This window comes from Chrysemys picta, chromosome 10 (assembly GCF_011386835.1).
Source record: "Chrysemys picta bellii isolate R12L10 chromosome 10, ASM1138683v2, whole genome shotgun sequence".
NCBI classification, from domain to species: domain Eukaryota; kingdom Metazoa; phylum Chordata; order Testudines; family Emydidae; genus Chrysemys; species Chrysemys picta.
Window position 1 is genome coordinate 22,625,890 of NC_088800.1, and position 19,364 is coordinate 22,645,253.

At 46.7% G+C, this 19,364-nt stretch overlaps 1 protein-coding gene across 13 annotated transcripts in view; it reads right to left on the reverse strand.

Annotated features, from left to right (window-relative positions):
- The window catches only part of TMOD2 (tropomodulin 2), a 73,833-nt gene extending 55,099 nt beyond the window's left edge, over positions 1-18,734 (reverse strand). For 2 of the 13 annotated variants that reach the window (XM_065559432.1, XM_065559426.1), the window contains exons 1-3: positions 5,416-5,555; positions 4,396-4,451; positions 3,073-3,235 (exon numbers count right to left, since the gene is read on the reverse strand). Coding sequence is in view for 6 of the 13 variants with exons in the window: in XM_065559423.1 (XP_065415495.1) it covers positions 7,795-9,576 (1,782 nt within the window). In the remaining 7 variants the exon portion in view is untranslated. Of the gene's footprint in view, positions 1-466; positions 3,236-4,395; positions 4,452-5,415; positions 5,635-7,794; positions 10,122-11,720; positions 11,820-12,715; positions 12,835-18,413 lie in introns of those variants that run through there. The other 11 variants (XM_065559431.1, XM_008172273.4, XM_065559423.1 and 8 more) reach the window with 10 other exon arrangements.
- Positions 18,735-19,364: the final 630 nt, after the last annotated feature.

Sequence of the window (19,364 nt, forward strand, 5' to 3'; positions counted from 1 at the left end):
CAAGAAGCAGCACGGGCGAGCGATGTGCTGGCCGCGGCTTCTCGCTGCCCCGATTGGCCCGGGACAGCGAACCGTGGCCGCGATCGGCCGAACCTGCCGCGTCAGCAGGTAAATAAAACTGGCCCGGCCCGCCAGGGTGCTTACCCTGGCGAGCCGCGTGCCGAACATTGCCGACCCCTGGGATATACCATAGTATGAAGGGGTTATAACACAGCAGGTCCTTTGGGGATATACCATAGTATGAAGGGGTAATAACACAGCAGATGTAAAATGTGTATAGGAGTGATATTCTTATGCAGTCTAGTTAAAGACACCTTCTCTCAGTCTTGGAAGAATGAGTCTTGAGTGACTGTAAAATCTTGTATTAGATTATAAACTCTTCCAGTCAGGGGCCATGTCTCCTCTGTATTGTGAAGCACCTAATATGTTACTGGATGCTGTAAAATGAAACAATTTAATTATAATATTGAGTTTTAAATAGGCTTATTTTATACAATAATTAGATCAAAGGAAACAAACTGGATGGAATCTCCAAAAGCAAATCTCACACACACAAAAAATCAACAGGGTGATCAACATCACAAAAAGGGCACTGTTTATAGGCCCAAAGCTAATTGTATGGAATCCAATTAAAAAGGTGGGGATAGTAATCATATGATTATACAGTAACTCCTTGCTTAATGTTGTAGTTATGTTCTTGAAAAATGTGACTTTAAGCAAAACGATGTTAAGCAAATCCAATTTCCCCATAAAAATTAATGTAAATGGGGGGAGTTAGATTCCAGGGAAATTGTTTTTGCCAGACAAAAGACATTATATACATATACATATATAAGTTATATACGTATAACTTTTAAACAATTTTAAACAAAATTTAATGCAGGTATAAGTTTTAAACAATTTAATACTGTACTCAACAATGATGATTGTTAAGCTTGGTTGAGGTGGTGGAGTCAGAGGTGGAAGAGGGTGGATCGTCCGGCTGCTCCTCTTGCTGTTCTTCCTTAACCGTCACAACTCGAAAAAACGTATCTAGAGATGGTTGTTTTGCTTTCCTTTTTTCTTCTTGGTAAATTTCTTTATAGCAAGTTATTAGATGACCAACTCCCCTAATCACTTTAGAGCTGCGTTCCCTGTCAGGATCATCATCACTAAGGATCTGCAAACCAGCTTCAATCATTTGGAAAGCTTCAGAAAGACGTTTGACAGTCAAATTTTGATGGGTTGGTTCTTCTTTTACTTCTTGGCCCTCGTCTTCCATTGCTCTCATCATGTCTAGTTGCATCAGATCTTCATTGGTTAGCTCTTCTCCATGTGACTGCAGAAGTTGTGTAACGTCAGCTTCTTCCACTTTATCAAATCCTGCTTTCTTGGCCAAGCTGAGAATATCTTTCTTCATAGCAGGGACAATATCTTTAAATCCTTTTAAGTCACTGACACATTCAGGCCACAACTTCCACCACACACCATTCATGCATGCCTGAGTAACTTCAGCCCAGGACTCACCAATGTTATTGATGCACTTGAGGATGTTGTAGTCACGCCAAAATTGCCGAATCGTAGGCTTGCCTTCTCCATCAGTGCCTCTGATGAGCTGGTCGAAAGTACGGCGTAAGTAATATGCCTTAAATGCAGCGATGGCTCCTTGGTCCATAGGTTGGATGAGTGATGTGGTGTTAGGTGGCAGAAAGACAACTTTAACGTTTTCGCACAGGTCGTCCAGATTGATTGGATGAGCTGGTACATCAGCAATAAGTAATAAAATCTTGAAATCAAGATTTTCGTTGGCACAGTATTCCTTCCATGCAGGGACGGCATAGAGAGTCAGCCATTCTGAAAAAATAGCTCCAGTTATCCATGCCTTCTTATTGGATCTCCAAATGACTGGAAGGTCTTCCTTTGAATATCCCTTGAGAGCTCGTGGTGTTTCAAATTGGTACACTGTCAGCGGTTTCATCTTCATGTCTCCGGCAGCATTACCACCTAGAAGCAAGGTTAGGCGGTCTTTAACTGCTTTAAATCCAGGTGCTGTCTTCTTGTCTCGGGAAATGTAAGTTCGTTCAGGCATCATCTTCCAGTAGAGACTTGTTTCATTGACATTAAAGACTTGCTTAGGTGAATAGCCTCCTTCCTCAATTATTTTCTTGAGATACTCGGGGAAATTTTTAGCTGCTGCAGTATCGGCACTAGCCACCTCACCGGACATCTTCATGCTGTGCAGGTGGAAGCGCCTCTTGAACCGATCAAACCATCCCCGACTTGCCATGAACATCTCTGTCTGTGATCCTTCACCTTGGTCTCTCTTTAATTTGTCATACAAACTTTTTGCCTTAGCTTGTATCACAGGCATACTTAGATGTATATTCCGCTGGTTTTGGTCCTCTATCCACACTGAGAGAAGACGCTCCATGTTTTCCATCAAACTACTTCTTGATCGACTTATTTTAGTAGCACTAAGCGGTGTTACACACCGAGCACTAGCCCTGATTTTGTCGGCATTACTCCGAATTGTTCTCACAGTGGTCGGAGTGAGACCTAGAGTGATGGCAATGTCTACCGCACGCTCACCTGCATCAAAATGCCTTAAAACATCTAATTTAGTACCCAAACTAATGGTTTTCCTGGTTTTCTTACTGCTAGTGGTACTGCTACTACTAGGCACTCCACTATCTCTTGCTTGGCGTTTTTGACTCATGATGCTGGGTGATACTGTACAGTACAATCACAATGAGCCCTCCACCATTACATTTAAAACAGACTTGCACAGGGTCACTGGAACAATGTCCTATGTCAGCTCCTTGAGCCCCTTCTGTTTCTTGCTCACGCACGTTAGCAGCAGCTTCCCTTTCCCCAAATCTCCCTGCAGTCACTAATCAGAGGATACTCATGAACTTCTCCTAAATCAACCGTGTTGATATCAGGTGGGATATTTCTCAGGGAATGCCTTACTGCTAAATGATGAAATAGCACTTGGATGAACCCTCAAGGGTTAACACGTTGTTGTTAATGTAGCCTCACACTCTACAAGGCAGCACAGATGGAGGCAGGAGCGAGGAGACACAACAGACTCACGGCAGTGGCTGCAAACACTTCCCTGCAGAAACTGAAGGTGATGATGAACCCACGCTATCCCGGCCTGCTGGAGCGCACCACTCCCTCCTTCGGACGGCGCATGCACGTGCTAATCTTCACTCCCTTCAGCCTGGAGTGGTTGGGGTCATGCAGCATCAATCAACTATTGAAAGGGAAAGAATTTGGAAAACCCATGTCATTCTCCATGGTAATCTGCTCCCCTACTGAAAGCCCTTTGGGTTTAGGCTAGGACTAGTAATGGAGTCAGTTTCACTTGCAGGTTCTGCTGGAGGACCAAAGGCCTGTCTTCCAGGGTGCCCTGGAAAAACCAGCCCTGCTGTACCTCCCATATTAACCACGCCTGCAACACCATGGCAGCACTGCAGCCAATGTAGCTGTGACAGTTGTAAGAGGAGAAAAATAATGTTTGCTGCAGGGCTGTGCCTCTCCCTGCTGTGTGCAGGCAGGGGCAGAGACATGCAGCTGGCATTGAAATGAATGGCAAAGCTGCCGTGGATTTCACAGACTTTCATGGGAGTAGGGCCAGGTTCTGTGCATCCCTACACCGCTTCTCCCCCTTGCTAGACCGAAGCAGGCGCTGGAATGCTATTAACTTGCTTTGGGCGGGCTGCCGCCCCCTGTGTTCCTACCCCCCTCCCGCAAAGGGGGGGAGCGGATGGAACGTTGTGTCAGCAGACGCACGACAGTAAGGCGGGGCTACCACTGTGCAGCCCCTGCAACTGCTTTACAGGTGGCTGGTAGCCTCGGGCGGAGCCTCCGCAAGCGCTCGGCATAGTGCCCTAGTCCCAAGCACTTCCATCATGACTAAAGGGAAACCACCCAGGGCCCATCCCTTTGGCATTTACCATGATGAGATGATGACCAAGGTACCAAGAACTGTTATTTGATGGCAAAAATCCTTTGGATTCTGCATATCTCTCTTTACCCCATCTACCTTGTTACGTACTGCCTGGCTCGTAGAAATCCCACAGAGAAATCAGAACAGTCTAAAACACAGAAACATGAGTCCTGAAGTAACTGTCACTAATCCCATCAAGCTTGATTGTGCACAGCCCTCAGGAATGCCTCAGAGTGTCACATGTGATGGCGGCTTTTATGATGTGAATGCCTGTTCCATAGCAACTGGACTAAAACCACCCCTTGTTTCACATGGGCTACCAAACACGGTAACACCAGCTATAACATGCTAAGACTTTTCAGTCACTGCCAGTCTGCCCTAGATTTCAACTATTCTAGTCTATTCTAGACAGTTTATTGTACCAGAGGCAGGAGGGAGGAGACACAACAGACTCATGGAAGTACCTGTGATCCATAGAAGAAAAGTTCTTGCGTCCAGTTACCAGTCTCCCAAATTCTAGCTGTTTTGTAGAAAGAATTGTATGTGATCACACTTACCCCAAATGCAAGGCTAACAGGTACATTACATATTAGCAGCTTTTTAAACAAGAATTGTCAAAGAATTCACAGCCAGATTCTGCTCCTCTTATCTATCTATCACACTTATATGGTTCTCATTACCATAGCACTTAAATAGCACCTCACATTCTTCAATGTATTTATTCTCACATTTTTGATTATCTCTATTTTGCAGTCACACAGGCAGTTTGTGGCAGAGCAGGGAACAGGTCTTCCAAGTCCTAGGCGAACACCCTATCCATTGGATGATCCTTCCTCTCATTGAGTAGTACCTTGTTCCCTGAGTAGCATCAGTAATTTCAATGAACCTGCTCATTCAGCAAAACGTTTCTCAATCTGAGAAAGTGAACAGATCCTGAACTAAAGGCTGGGCTATAAATATACATCGTTGTCAGCAGAAAAGTGATGATCGATAATGATAATTATCAGATCATTTCTAAAAAATAAAAAGTTACTTTGTCTCCCCTACGCTTTCCTTTCTCATTAGAGTAACTCCTCACTTAACCTCATCCCGGTTAACATTTAGTTTCATTATTACATTGCTGATCAATTAGAGAACTTGCTCGTTTAAAGTTGCACAATCCTCCCTTATAACGTTGTTTGGCAGCCACCTTCTTTCTCCACTGCTTGCAGGAAGAGCAGCCAGTTGGAGCTAGTGGTGGGGGCTTGGAACCAGGCTGGACCGGCAGCCCCCCCTCCCCCCCTCAGCTCCCCTAAGTTCCCTCTGCGCAGCCGCTTAGCAGGCTCTCAATTGCTGTGCAATTCAGCTGCCCCTCCCCCCACTGCGTGTGCTGCTCCTGCTCTCTGCCTTGGAGCTGCTCCCGGGAGCCTCCTGCTTGCTGTGCCGAGTGGGGGAGGGGAGGGGGGTGCTAATGTCAGGGTGTCCCCCTACCCCCACTCCTGTACCTTATCTCCACAGAGTCGGGGACAAACAGGGCTCAGGAGGGAGGGAGCTTCCTGGCAGCAGCCGCTGTCTCAACTTGCTGATCTACTTAAAAAAGGCAATGTACTTAGAGTGGGGTCAACATATTTAAAGGAGCGATGCCCGTCTCTCTCTTTCTGACACACACATGGTGTGTGACTCTGTCTCTCCCTCTCTTTCACACACACACATACACAAGGTCCAGCCTTAGGCATACGCAGCATACGCAGCTGCGTAGGCCACCCGAAAATTTGGGGCACCCCTGGGTCTTAGTGTCCACACTGCCACTTCTTCCTATCCCTGTTCTGGCCCTTCCTGCAGGCTCCCACAGTTAGCTGCTGTAGCCTGGTGAGTCTTCCCCCAGAGGGAATCTAGTAACTTAAAAGTGAAAAAGCCTTCCAGCCTGCCAGACCTATTAGCACAGGGGTGGGCAAACTATGGCCCAGGGGCTGCATCTGGCTCTTCAGATGTTTTAATCTGACCCTTGAGGTTCCTCCAGGGAGTGTGGTCCGAGGCTTGCCTTGCTCTGGCACTCCAGCCGGGAGCTTGCCCTGCTCCACGCGTGTTGTGGCTCTGCGCAGCTCCAGGAAGCAGCGGCATGTCCCCACTCCGGGTCCTACGAGTAAGGGCAGCCAGGGGACTCTGCACGCTACCCCAACCCCGAGCGCCGCCCCCGCAGCTCCCACTGGAACCACAGCCAATGGGAGCTGCAGGGGTGGTGCCTGCTGACGGGGCAGCATGCCAAGCTGCCTGGCTGCACCTCTGCACAGGAACCAGAGGGGGGACATGCCACTGCTTCCGGGAGCTGCTTGAGGTAAGCGCTACCTGGAGCCTGCACCCCTGACCCCCTCCTGACCCCCACCTCCCTGCCCCAGCCCTGATCCCCCTCCCGCCCTCCAAACTCCTTGGTCCCAGCCCGGAGCACCCTCCTGCACTCCCAACCCCTCATTCCCAGCCCCACCCCAGAGCCTGTACCCCCACCTGGAGCCCTCACCCCCCTGCACTCCAACCCCCGCCCCAGCCCAGAGCTCCCTCCCTCACCCTGAACTCCTCCTTTCTGGCCCCACCCCAGAGCCCGCACTTCCTCCCGCACCCCAACTCCCAATTGCATGAACATTCATGACCCACCATACAATTTCCATACCCAGATGTAGCCCTTGGGCCAAAAAGTTTGCCCACCCCTGTATTAGCACAACATTGAAACTGTTAAATCGCCATTTAAGTTAAAGAGATGTTCAAGTAGTGAAGCCATTTAACAGGCATTTGCCAACCCCTAGGTATATACTGTCAGTTTCTGAATTTACTGACAAAAACAGTTGTGCATTACTGTAATATTTACTCAGGACATGTTAGTCTACAGGACCTTAGTTTAAAATTTGCTTTAAAAATATTTCATTAGAAGATTGCTGAAGATTATAAAATCATATCTCTAAAAAATCCTTGCATAGATTTTTAGATACACAATTTGAGTATTCATCTTTAGCCTTAAATGCTTGGATCTTCAGACATATCGTTTTTTAAATAAATCCTTCAAAAGACCACCCTTATCTAAAATACACATTTTAATTTTAATTAGTATAGTACAAAAAACATGCTTCTAAAGTCTTCCTGTCCTTTCTGTCCATCCCTTTCTCTCTTCACCCCTCTGTTGAAGAGAGCCCTTAAAGGGACAACACCCCTTTCCTTCCAGATATCTGGAATGGAATGAGTTTTCCTTTCTTTACTTCTGACTATTTGATGAAGTAGTTTTAAGAGAACCCTCTAGCAAAATCAGTACCTTAGTAAGATATAAAATCCTTTGTTATGCCTAAAATCTTTGGAAACATATTTTTTAAAGTTGGTGAAACTTCATAAACATGTCTATTTATTGTTATGGTGATCACACAAAGTAAATTAGTGTTCCCTTTTTCTAAATGAAATGAATATTGTTATGAAAACACTAAACCTCTGTGACTGATTAATTTAAAATAATGTCTTTGTTTCAGTGAGTTAAATATGTAGTAATCTGGAATGATTACTTTATGAAGGCTTAAGAGTACATTTAAAATATAAAATCAGCTTAGAAATACTGATTAAGAAAATGTAAAACAGGGAAGAGCTGCATCATGCATTCCATAATATTTAATATTGTATTCAGCAGTGGATGGTAATCATATGTAACTCCTTGCTTAATGTTGTAGTTATGTTCTTGAAAAATGCGACTTTAAGCAAAACAATGTTAAGCAAATCTAATTTTCCCATAAAAATTAATGTAAATGGGGGAGGGTTAGGTTCCAGAAAAAAAAATTTCCCAGGCAAAAGACATTATATACATGTACAGTATAAGTTGTAAACAATTTCAAACAAAAAATATAATACTGTACTCAGCAATGATGATTGTTAAGCTTGGTTGAGGTGGTGGAGTCAGAGGTGGAAGAGGGTAGCTCGTCCGGCTGCTCCTCTTGCTGTTCTTCCTTAACCGTCACAACTCGAAAAAACGTATCTAGAGATGGTTGTTTTGCTTTCCTTTTTTTTTCTTGGTAAATTTCTTTATAGCACGTCATTAGATGACCAACTCCCCTAATCACTTTGGAGCTGCGTTCCCTGTCAGGATCGTCATCACTAAGGATCTGCAAGCCAGCTTCAATCATTTGGAAAGCTTCAGAAAGACGTTTGGCAGTCAAATTTCGATGGGTTGGTTCTTCTTTTACTTCTTGGTCCTCGTCTTCCATTGCTCTCATCATGTCTAGTTGCATCAGATCTTCATTGGTTAGCTCTTCTCCATGTGACTGCAGAAGTTGTGTAACGTCGGCTTCTTCCACCTCATCAAAACCCGCTTTCTTGGCCAAGCTGAAAATATCTTTCTTCATAGCAGGAACAACATCTTTAAATCCTTTTACGTCATTGACACATTCAGGCCACAACTTCCACCACACACCATTCATGCATGCCTGAGTAACTTCAGCCCAGGACTCACCGATGTTATTGATGCACTTGAGGATGTTGTAGTCACGCCAAAATTGCCGAATCGTAGGCTTGCCTTCTCCATCAGTGCCTCTGATGAGCTGGTCGAAAATACGGCGTAAGTAATATGCCTTAAATGCAGCGATGGCTCCTTGGTCCATGGGTTGGATGAGTGATGTGGTGTTAGGTGGCAGAAAGACAACTTTGACGTTTTCGCACAGGTCGTCCAGATTGATTGGATGAGCTGGTGCATTATCAATAAGTAATAAAATCTTGAAATCAAGATTTTCGTTGGCACAGTATTCCTTCCATGCAGGGACGGCATAGAGAGTCAGCCATTCTGAAAAAATAGCTCCAGTTATCCATGCCTTCTTATTGGATCTCCAAATGACTGGAAGGTCTTCCTTTGAATATCCCTTGAGAGCTCGTGGTGTTTCAAATTGGTACACTGTCAGCGGTTTCATCTTCATGTCTCCGGCAGCATTACCACCTAGAAGCAAGGTTAGGCAGTCTTTAGCTGCTTTAAATCCAGGCGCTGTCTTCTCCTCTCGGGAAACGTAAGTCCGTTCAGGCATCCTCTTCCAGTAGAGGCTCGTTTCATTGACATTAAAGACTTGCTTAGGTGAATAGCCTCCTTCCTCAATTATTTTCTTGAGATACTCGGGGAATTTTTTAGCTGCTGCAGTATCGGCATTAGCCACCTCACCGGACATCTTCATGTTATGCAGGTGGAAGCGCCTCTTGAACCGATCAAACCATCCCCGACTTGCCATGAACATCTCTGTCTGTGATCCTTCACCTTGGTCTCTCTTTAATTTGTCATACAAACTTTTTGCCTTAGCTTGTATCACAGGCAAACTTAGAAGTATGTTCCGCTGGTTTTGGTCCTCTATCCACACTGAGAGAAGACGCTCCATGTTTTCCATCAAACTACTTCTTGATCGACTTATTTTAGTAGCACTAAGCGGTGTTACACACCGAGCACTAGCTCTGATCTTGTCGGCATTACTCCGAATTGTTCTCACAGTGGTCGGAGTGAGACCTAGAGTGATGGCAATGTCTACCGCACGCTCACCTGCATCAAAATGCCTTAAAACATCTAATTTAGTACCCAAACTAATGGTTTTCCTGGTTTTCTTACTGCTAGTGGTACTGCTACTACTAGGCACTCCACTATGACTTGCTCGGCGTTTTTGACTCATGATGCTAGGTGATACTGTACAGTACAATCACAACGAGCCTTTTACCATTACATTTAAAACAGACTTGCACAGGGTCACTGGAACAAGGTCCTATGTCAGCTCCTTGAGCCCCTTCTGTTTCTTGCTCACTCACGTTAGCAGCAGCTTCCCTTTCCCCAAATCTCCCTGCAGTCACTAATCAGCGGTTTGTCTGCAGATCTGCTCATGAACTTGTCCTAAAGCAGCGTATCAATATCACGTGGGATGTTTCTCAGGGAATGCCTTGCTGCTAAATGATGAAATAGCACTTGGCTGAACCCTCAACGGTTAACACGTTGTTGTTAATGTAGCCTCACACTCTACATGGCAGCACAGATGGAGGCAGGAGACACAACAGACTCACGGCAGTGGCTGCAAACACTTCCCTGCAGAAACTGAAGGTGATGATGAACCCACGCTATCCCGGCCTGCTGGAGCGCACCACTCCCTCCTTCGGACAGCGCATGCACTTGCTACTCTTCACTCCCTTCAGCCTGGAGTGGTTGGGGTCATGCAGCATCAATCAACTATTGAAAGGGAAAGAATTTGGAAAACCCATGTCATTCTCCATGGTAATCTGCTCCCCTACTGAAAGCCCTTTGGGTTTAGGCTAAGACTAGTAATGGAGTCAGTTTCACTTTCAGGTTCTTACTTTCACAGGAATCCTGCTGGAAGACCAAAGGCCTGTCTTCCAGGGTGCCCTGGAAAAAACAGCCCTGCTGTACCTCCCATAGTAACCATGCACGCAACACCGGGGCAGCACTGCAGCCAATGTAGCTGTGACAGTTGTAAGAGGAAAAAAATAATGTTTGCTGCAGGGTTGTGCCCCTCCCTGCTGTGTGCAGGCAGGGGCAGAGACATGCAGCTGGCATTGAAGTGAATGGCAAAGCTCCCATGGATTTCACAGACTTTCATGGGATTAGGGCCAGGTCCTGTGCCTCCCTACACCGCTTCTCCCCCTTGCTAGACCGAAGCAGGCGCTGGAATGCTATTAACTTGCTTTGGGCGGGCTGCCGCCCCCTGTGTTCCTACCCCCCTCCCGCAAAGGGGGGGAGCGGATGGAACGTTGTGTCGTCAGATGCACGACAGTAAGGCGGGGCTGCCACTGTGCAGCCCCTGCAACTGCTTTACAGGTGGCTGGTAGCCTCGGGCGGAGCCTCCGCAAGCGCTCGGCATAGTGCCCTAGTCCCAAGCACTTCCATCATGACTAAAGGGAAACCACCCAGGGCCCATCCCTTTGGCATTTACCATGATGAGATGATGACCAAGGTACCAAGAACTGTTATTTGATGGCAAAAATCCTTTGGATTCTGCATGTCTCTCTTTACCCCATCTACCTTGTTACGTACTGCCTGGCTCGTAGAAACCCCACAGAGAAATCAGAACAGCCTAACATGAGTCCTGCAGTAACCGTCACTAATCCCATCAAGCTTGATTGTGCACAGCCCTCAGGAATGAATCAGAGTGTCACATGTGATGGTGGCTTTTATGATGTGAATGCCTGTTCCATAGCAACTGGAATAAAGCCACCCCTTGTTTCACATGGGCCACCAAACATGGTAACGCCAGCTATAACATGATAAGACCTTTCAGTCACTGCCAGTCTGCACTAGATTTAAACTACACCTCTATCCCGATATAACGCTGTCCTCGGGATCCAAAAAATCTTACCGTGTTATAGGCGAAACCGCGGTATATCGAACTTGCTTTGATCCGCCGGAGTGCGCAGCCCCGCCCCTCTGGAGCACTGCTTTACCGCGTTATATCTTAATTCATGTTATATCGGGTCGCGTTATAATGGGGTAGAGGTGTATTTTAGTCTATTCTATACAGTCTCTTATACCGCACTCATCACGGAAGTACCTGTGAGCCGCAGAAGAAAAACTCTGGTGTCCAGTTACCAATCTCCCAAATTCTAACTGTTTTGTAAAAAGAATTATATGTGATCACACTTACCCCAAATGCAAGGCTAACATGTACATTACATATTAGCAGCATTTTAAACAAGAATTTTCAAAAAATTCACAGCCAGATTCTACTCCTCTTATCTATTATCACACTTATATGGTCCTCATTACCAAAGCACTGAAATAGCACCTCACATTCTTCAATGTATTTATTCTCACATTTTTGATGCAGAGAAGTGTTATGATCTCTATTTTGCAGTCACACAGGCAGTTTGTGGCAGAGCAGGGAACAGGTCTTCCAAGTCCTAGGCGAACACCCTATCCATTGGAAAAAAGAAGAACAGGAGTACTTGTGGCACCTTAGAGACTAACAAATTTATTAGACCATAAGCTTTCGTGGACTACAGCCCACTTCTTCGGATGCATATAGAATGGAACATATATTGAGGAGATATATATACACACATACAGAGAGCATAAACAGGTGGGAGTTGTCTTACCAACTCTGAGAGGCCAATTAATTAAGAGAAAAAAAACTTTTGAAGTGATAATCAAGATAGCCCAGTACAGACAGTTCCTTCCTCTCATTGAATAGTACCTTGTTCCTTGAGTAGCCTCAGTAATTTCAATGGACATGCTCATTTAGCAAAATGTTTCTCAATCTGAGAAAGTGAACAGACCCTGAACTAAAGGTTGGGCTATAAATATACATTGTTGTCAGCAGAAAAGTGATCATCGATAATGATAATTATCAGATCATTTCTAAAAAATAAAAAGTTACTTTGTCTCCCCTACACTTTCCTTTCTCGTTAGAGTAACTCCTCACTTAACCTCATCCCGGTTAACATTTTGTTTCATTATTACATTGCTGATCAATTAGGGAACATGCTCGTTTAAAGTTGCACAGTCCTCCCTTATAACGTTGTTTGGCAGCCACCTTCTTTCTCCACTGCTTGGAGGAAGAGCAGCCAGTTGGAGCTAGTGGTGGGGGCTTGGAACCAGGCTGGACCGGCAGCCCCCCCCCCCCCCCCCCCAGCTCCCCTAAGTTCCCTCTGCGCAGCCGCTCAGCAGGCTCTCAATTGCTGGGCAGTTCAGTTGCCCCTCCCCCCACTGCCCTGTGCCGCTCCTGCTCTCTGCCTTGGAGATGCTCCTGCTTGCTGGTGGGGGGAAGGAGGTGCTAATGTCAGGGTGTCCCCCTCCTCCCGCTCCCGTACCTTATCTCCACAGAGAGGGGGGCTCGGGGCTCACCACACAACATCACACCACACCACAGGGTTCAGGATGGAGGGAGCTTCCTGGCAGCAGCTGCTGTCTCAACTTGCTGATCTAATTAAAAAGGCAGAGTACTAAGAGTGGGGTCAGCGTACTTAAAGGGGAAATGCCGGTCTCGCTCTCTCTGACACACACACACAGGGTCGCCCTTAGGCATATGCAGCTGCGTAGGCCACCCGAAAATTTGGGGCACCCCTGGGTCTTAGTGTCCACACTCCCACTTCTTCCTATCCCTGTTCTGACCCTTCCTGCACGCTCCCACAGCTAGCTGCTGTAGCCTGGTGAGTCTTCCTCCAGAGGGGATCTAGTAACTTAAAAGTGAAAAAGCCTTCCAGCCTGCCAGACCTATTAGCACAGGGGTGGGCAAACTATGGCCCAGGGGCTGCATCCGGCCCTTCAGATGTTTTAATCTGGCCCTCAAGCTTCTGCCAAGGAGCGGGGTCTGGGGCTTGCACCTCTCCAGCCGGGGGCTTGCCCCGCTCCACAAGTGCTGTGGCTCCACATGCCTCCTGGAAGCAACGGCATGTCCCCACTCCGGGTCCTATGCGTAAGGGCAGCCAGGGGACTCCCCTGCAGCACCACCCCGGCAGCTCCCATTGGAACCACGGCCAATGGGAACTGCAGGGGTGGTGCCTGCTGATGGGGCAGCTCGCCGAGCCGCCTGGCTGCGCCTCCGCACAGGAGCCAGAGGGGGGACATGCCGCTGCTTCCGGGGGCTGCTTGAGGTAAGCGCTACCTGGAGCCTGCACCCCTGACCCCCTCCTGACCCCCAACTCCCTGCCCCAGCCCTGATCCCCCTCCCACCCTCCAAACTCCTTGGTCCCAGCCCGGAGCACCCTCCTGCACTCCCAACCCCTCATTCCCAGCCCCACCCCAGAGCCTGTACCCCCACCTGGAGCCCTCACCCCCCTGCACTCCAACCCCTTGCCCCAGCCCAGAGCCCCCTCCCTCACCCTGAAGTCCTCCTTTCTGGCCCCACCCCAGAGCTCACACTCCCAGCCAGAGCCCGCACTTCCTCCCACACCCCAGCCCCCAATTGCATGAGCATTCATGACCCACCATACAATTTCCATACCCGGATGTGGCCCTCGGGCCAAAAAGTTTGCCCACCCCTGTATTAGCACAACATTGAAACTGTTAAATCGCCATTTAAATTAAAGAGCTGTTCAAGTAATGAAGCCATGTAACAGGTATTTGCCAACCCCTAGGTATATACTGTCAGTTTCTGAATTTACTGACAAGAACAGTTGTGCATTACTTAATATTTACTCAGAACATGTTAGTCTACAGGACCTTAGTTTAAAATTTGCTTTAAAGATATTTCATTAGAAGATTGCTGAAGATTATAAAATCACATCTCTAAAAAATCCTTGTGCATCTAAAAATTTATTCTGAGTATTCATCTTTAGCCTTAAATGCTTGGATCTTCAGACATATCATTTTTTAAATAAATCCTTCAAAAGACCACCCTTATCTAAAATACACATTTTAATTTTAATTACTATAGTACAAAAAAACTTGCTTCCAAAGTCTTCCTGTCCTTTCTGTCCATCCCTTTCTCCCTTCATCCCCCTCCACCCCACTCCCACCCCCGTTGAAGAGAGCCATTAAAGGGACAACACCCCTTTCCTTCCAGATATCTGGACAAATGAGTTTCCCTTTCTTTACTTCTGACTATTTGATGAAGTAGTTTTAAGAGAGCCCTCTGGCAAAATCAGTACCTTAGTAAGATATAAAATCCTTTGTTATGCCTAAAATCTTTGGAAACATATTTTTTAAAGTTGGTGAAACTTCATAAACATGTCTATTTATTGTTATGGAGATCACACAAAGTAGATTAGTGTTCCCTTTTTCTAAAAGCAATGATATTGTTATGAACACAGTAAACCTCTGTGACTGATTAATTTAAAATAACATCTTTGTTTCAGTGATTTAAATATGTAGTAATCTGGAATGATTACTTTATGAAGGCTTAAGAGTACATTTCAAATATAAAATCACCTTAGAAATACTGATTAAGAAAAAGTAAAACAGAGAAGAGCTGCATCATGCATTCCATAATATTTAATGTTGTGTTCAGCAGGACAGATGACTTGCTCTTACTGCAAATTTTTGCAAATAAATATCTGACAAACTTCAGGGTATATCGAAATACCTGTGACTGACATTTTTTATTCCCAAGTTTAGTGCTTTTAATTAGGTACCTTCTGCATGTCCAGTCTTCACCATCTGGCATGCAGTGGAAAACATGCTCCATTTTCTTTTGAAAAAAACACTCTTCTGCAATTTATTTCTAATGTCATTTGCTTCATTTGGGTCAGGTATTTGGCTGGAAGGGGGTGAGCAGGGACGGGGAGGGAAGAGAGGAGGGAGATAGTGGGGAGAGGGTGGGGCCTGGGCAGAATGGTGGCGGGGTCTGGGGCAGAGCAGGGGTGAAGTATGGACAGGGCCACAGGCAGAAGAGTTGGGCTGGGGAGCTAGCCTCCCCAAGCGGCAGCTTCACCCACCGCCTATGACAGCAGGTAAAAGCGGGTCGACTCCCACACACCCAGCGTGTGCTGCAGTGTCCTTAGGCAGAGGCCATATTCACAGAGCAGAATGCACTGGCACCGTGCATTCTGCGTGAGGGAGAGGGTACAGGGGTCTCTGCGGGGAACTGTGACTCTCTGCCACCGTGAGGCGGGCCAGGTGGTTTGGTATCCTTGCTGCTTCGTCCCTCCGCCCTCCCCTCCTCCCGGCTGCGAGCCCTGGCTACCGTCATCGGGCACAGGGGCACCAGTTTAATAATAGTGCATAGGGCCCCAGAAATCCTAAGGACAGTGTGCTCTCTCTCTCTCTCTCTCTCTCTCTCACACACACACACACGGTGTGTGTCTCTGTCTCTCTCTGCTATGCTGTGTCTCCTCCCTCCATTCCTGATGCCTTGTAGAGTGTAAGGCTACATTAACGTGTTAACCCTTGAGGGCTCAGCCAAGTGCTAGTTCATCAATTAGCAGTAAGGCATCCCCTGGGAAATATCCCATCCTCTTCCACCCTCTGACTCCACCACCTCAACCAAGCTTCACAATCATCATTGCTGTGTACAATATTAAATTGTTTGTTTAAAACTTCCACTGTGTATATGTCTCTCTCTCTCTCTATATATATATGTAGTCTTTTGTCTGGCGAAAAAAATTTCCCTGGAACCTAATCCCCCTATTTACATTACTTCTTATAGGGAAATTGGATTTGTTTAACATTTTTTCGCTTAAAGTAGCATTTTTCAGGAACATAACTTCAATATTAAGTAAGAAGTTACTGTATGTGGTTTTGTGCCTCTTAACTGCTAACCAGCTAATAGAAACCATCTGTGATGTGTACAACTTGACAACTATAGCAATAAATAACATGAGGAGCTCTGCACTGAAATACACAGAGTACTTTTAAATTTTATAATAGAGATGGGAGGTCCTGGAATAGACAAGACTATTGATTTTTGTCCATGGTAGTAACGTTAATGTGAGAAATGTATCATGATAATATTATAATTATTGTTCTACTCTCACTGACCATAGCTATCTAAAGAGTGCTGCTTGTTTGCCTATGGCTATCCCCAGATTCCCCTGCTTTATAATTACAATTGTCAGACAGCTGGATCCAGCTGCCACCTGAAATAATTAAAGTAAAGATGGATGAACAAATATTCCAGTATAATTTGTCTTTTACAAACTATAATGTAGATCAAACTTCACCATTAAACAGAACTTATGGCCACATTGCTTCACAGGCGGAGGCATACTGTGTGTACTGGATGAAGAGTACCAGTTAACCTCCACCACAGTCCCAGCATATGCAATTGTATGTGATGAGGGTAGCTACCTGATGCCCTTCAGCCCCAGACCCTGCCAAGTCACCTCAACCTCAAGTCAGGAGGTTCACCAGATACAGTGATGGAACCAGGTGAAAATAAATCTGACTCCATACTTGTTTACAATTTCTGCAAACAACTTGCAAAGGTAAGTAAACAAAGGTCCATAGAGTTTGCCTGCAGAACTGTAAAATGTTGAATATGAAAAATGATGATCTGGAAGAGGAATTGAGCAAATAGGTGGCAGCATTTGCAGAGGACTCTGGGAAAGTTCAGAGGGACTTAGCCACGCTAGGTGAATGGACAACATGATAGCAGATGCAATAAATGTTGGCAAAAGCAAGTCATTCACAGTGAAAGGGATTATTTGAACTACTCGTACATACCTTACTGGCTTCTTAATTAACTGTAACAATTCAGAAAAAGACCTGAGCATCACTGTGAACAGACCAATGGAGACCTCTAGTCAATGTGCAGCAGCAATCAAAAAAGCAAATGCCATGTTAGGATGCAAATAGTTGGAGAATAATACTGAAAATATTATAATGCCATTATCTGAATTAGTGGTACACTCCAACCTGAATCACGTGTTCATTTTCCTGGTCACCATATCTCAAAAAGGAGATAGCAGAAATACAGGAGAGTCACAGATACTGATGAGAATAGTCCGAGGCAGAGGAAAACATTCCTTCATCAAACACTTAGAAATATCATTAAACCAATATCACATTACTGAGTCCTGTCTTTAGATACACCTATTCTTAATTGTTCCAAGCCAAGAGACCAGATCTAAAGACAGTATATCAATCCGATTTTACATATAAAAGGAATATGAGCATCAAGGAGAGGCAGATATATTCTCACTTATTAAAAAAAAGTCACCATGTTTTCATATGTTAACATTGTTTGCTCTAAGTTTTGTAATGCACTTAGTACCTGGGATAGGTGCAGGGAGAAAATTTAAATATATTTTTATTTTTAAAATTGCCCTTTAAAAATAAATTATTACTTATTCTGCCTATATTTTTAAAGAAAGGACATTCTGCAGCCTGGTTTGAACTTTATTTTTTTTTTAAATCAACCATTTAAATCAATCACTCTAATTTTAAAGCATTACATCATATTGTGAAAGTGTATTTGCAGGGGATTGGGTGTGGAGTTAAAAACAACGCATTGTAATGTTCATTGTACCAAACCGACCGCTCCACCATTAACACACCAGGGAACTAAGCATGTTGCTTTCAGCACATGGAGACGGGATTGTAGCTCTGCTCCAGGCAGAAGGAATGTCTGAAAAGGGTTTGACACCACTCCACGATGCAGGGCGGCAATTATACCAAGGTAGGAGTCCCTGCAAGGTCCTTTAATTGTACAATCCAACCACAGCTCCCTTTTCATCCCCTGCAATATATATATACACACACACACACACACGCCCCGACACACACAGAGAGTTCCGCAATGCAATCAGCCGAGCCGGTCGGTGGCAATCACACCCATGCAGTCTTCTCCAGCCGGAGCTGGTGCTCAACTAGAGCATCCTAAGAGGCAGCACCGCCCAGCTGGCTGCGTGCAGCTCAGAGCGCTGCAAGACCCCTCCTGCGCCGCGCGGCAGCCGGGGCACTGCTTCTCCCGGGATGCGGGAAGGGCAGATGCTCAGCCAGGCAGAGCGCGCGGGGATGGACCACACCAGTGCCTGTGTGTCTCTGCGGGAGGCTGGCGGAGATGCATCCCTGCCCGGGGGGGAGCGAGGCAGCGTGCCTGCGGCACTGGGCGGGGGGTCGCGGGCTTACCCTTCTGCAGTGTCTCTGCCTGCCTGTCTCCGGGTGTGCAGCCAGCCGCCCGGCAGTCGGTCCGTCTGCCCGAGCCACGGAGCCAGCCCTCCCCAAAACAGCGCTGTCAACAGGCAGGTCACTCCCCAGCTAGGCGGCTGCGCAACCTCAATCCCAGCGCCGAGTGCTGAGCACGCTGGGACTCGTAGTTCGGGCATGGAGAGGGTGCTCCGAGAAGCCCAGGGGGTCCTAATACTAGGGGTGTATCCCACTTCCAGCCTCCCTGCTTCTTTGAGCCCCAGGCAGCAGCATCCTCCCTCCACAGGACCGGGGACCATCTCCACCACCCCCAGCTGTATCCTCCTTCCTCCACCACCACAGGACTAGGGACCCTCCCCACTACCCCCATGTGCATCCCCTCTCCCTCCACCACCACAGATAGGGTGACTAGATAGCAAGGGTGAAAAATCGGGACAGTGGGTGGGGGGTAATAGGCACCTATATGAGAAAATATCGGGACTGTCCCTATAATATCGGGACATCTGGTCACCCTACCACAGGACCAGGCTCCTTCCCCACCACCCCATGTGTATCCCCCTCCCTCCACCACCACAGGACTGGGGTCCTTCCCCACTACCCCCATGTGCATTCCCTCTCCCTCCACCACCACAGGACTGGGGTCCTTCCCCACCACCCCCATGTGTATCCCCCTCCCTCCACCACCACAGGACTGGGGTCCTTCCCCACTACTCCCATGTGTACCCCCTCTCTCTCCACCATCACAGGACCAGGCACCATCCCCACCACCCCATTCTGCACCCCACTCCCCTCCTTCCCCAGATCAGGGGATCCGTCTCTCTTCCCCTTCCTCCTCTCCATTGTCCCCACACAGTATCTTCCTCTTCTTTCAACAGCCAGGCTAGTCTCCTGGGTCCAATCTTCTATTATTCTCCCTGCAGAATCCCCTTCTCT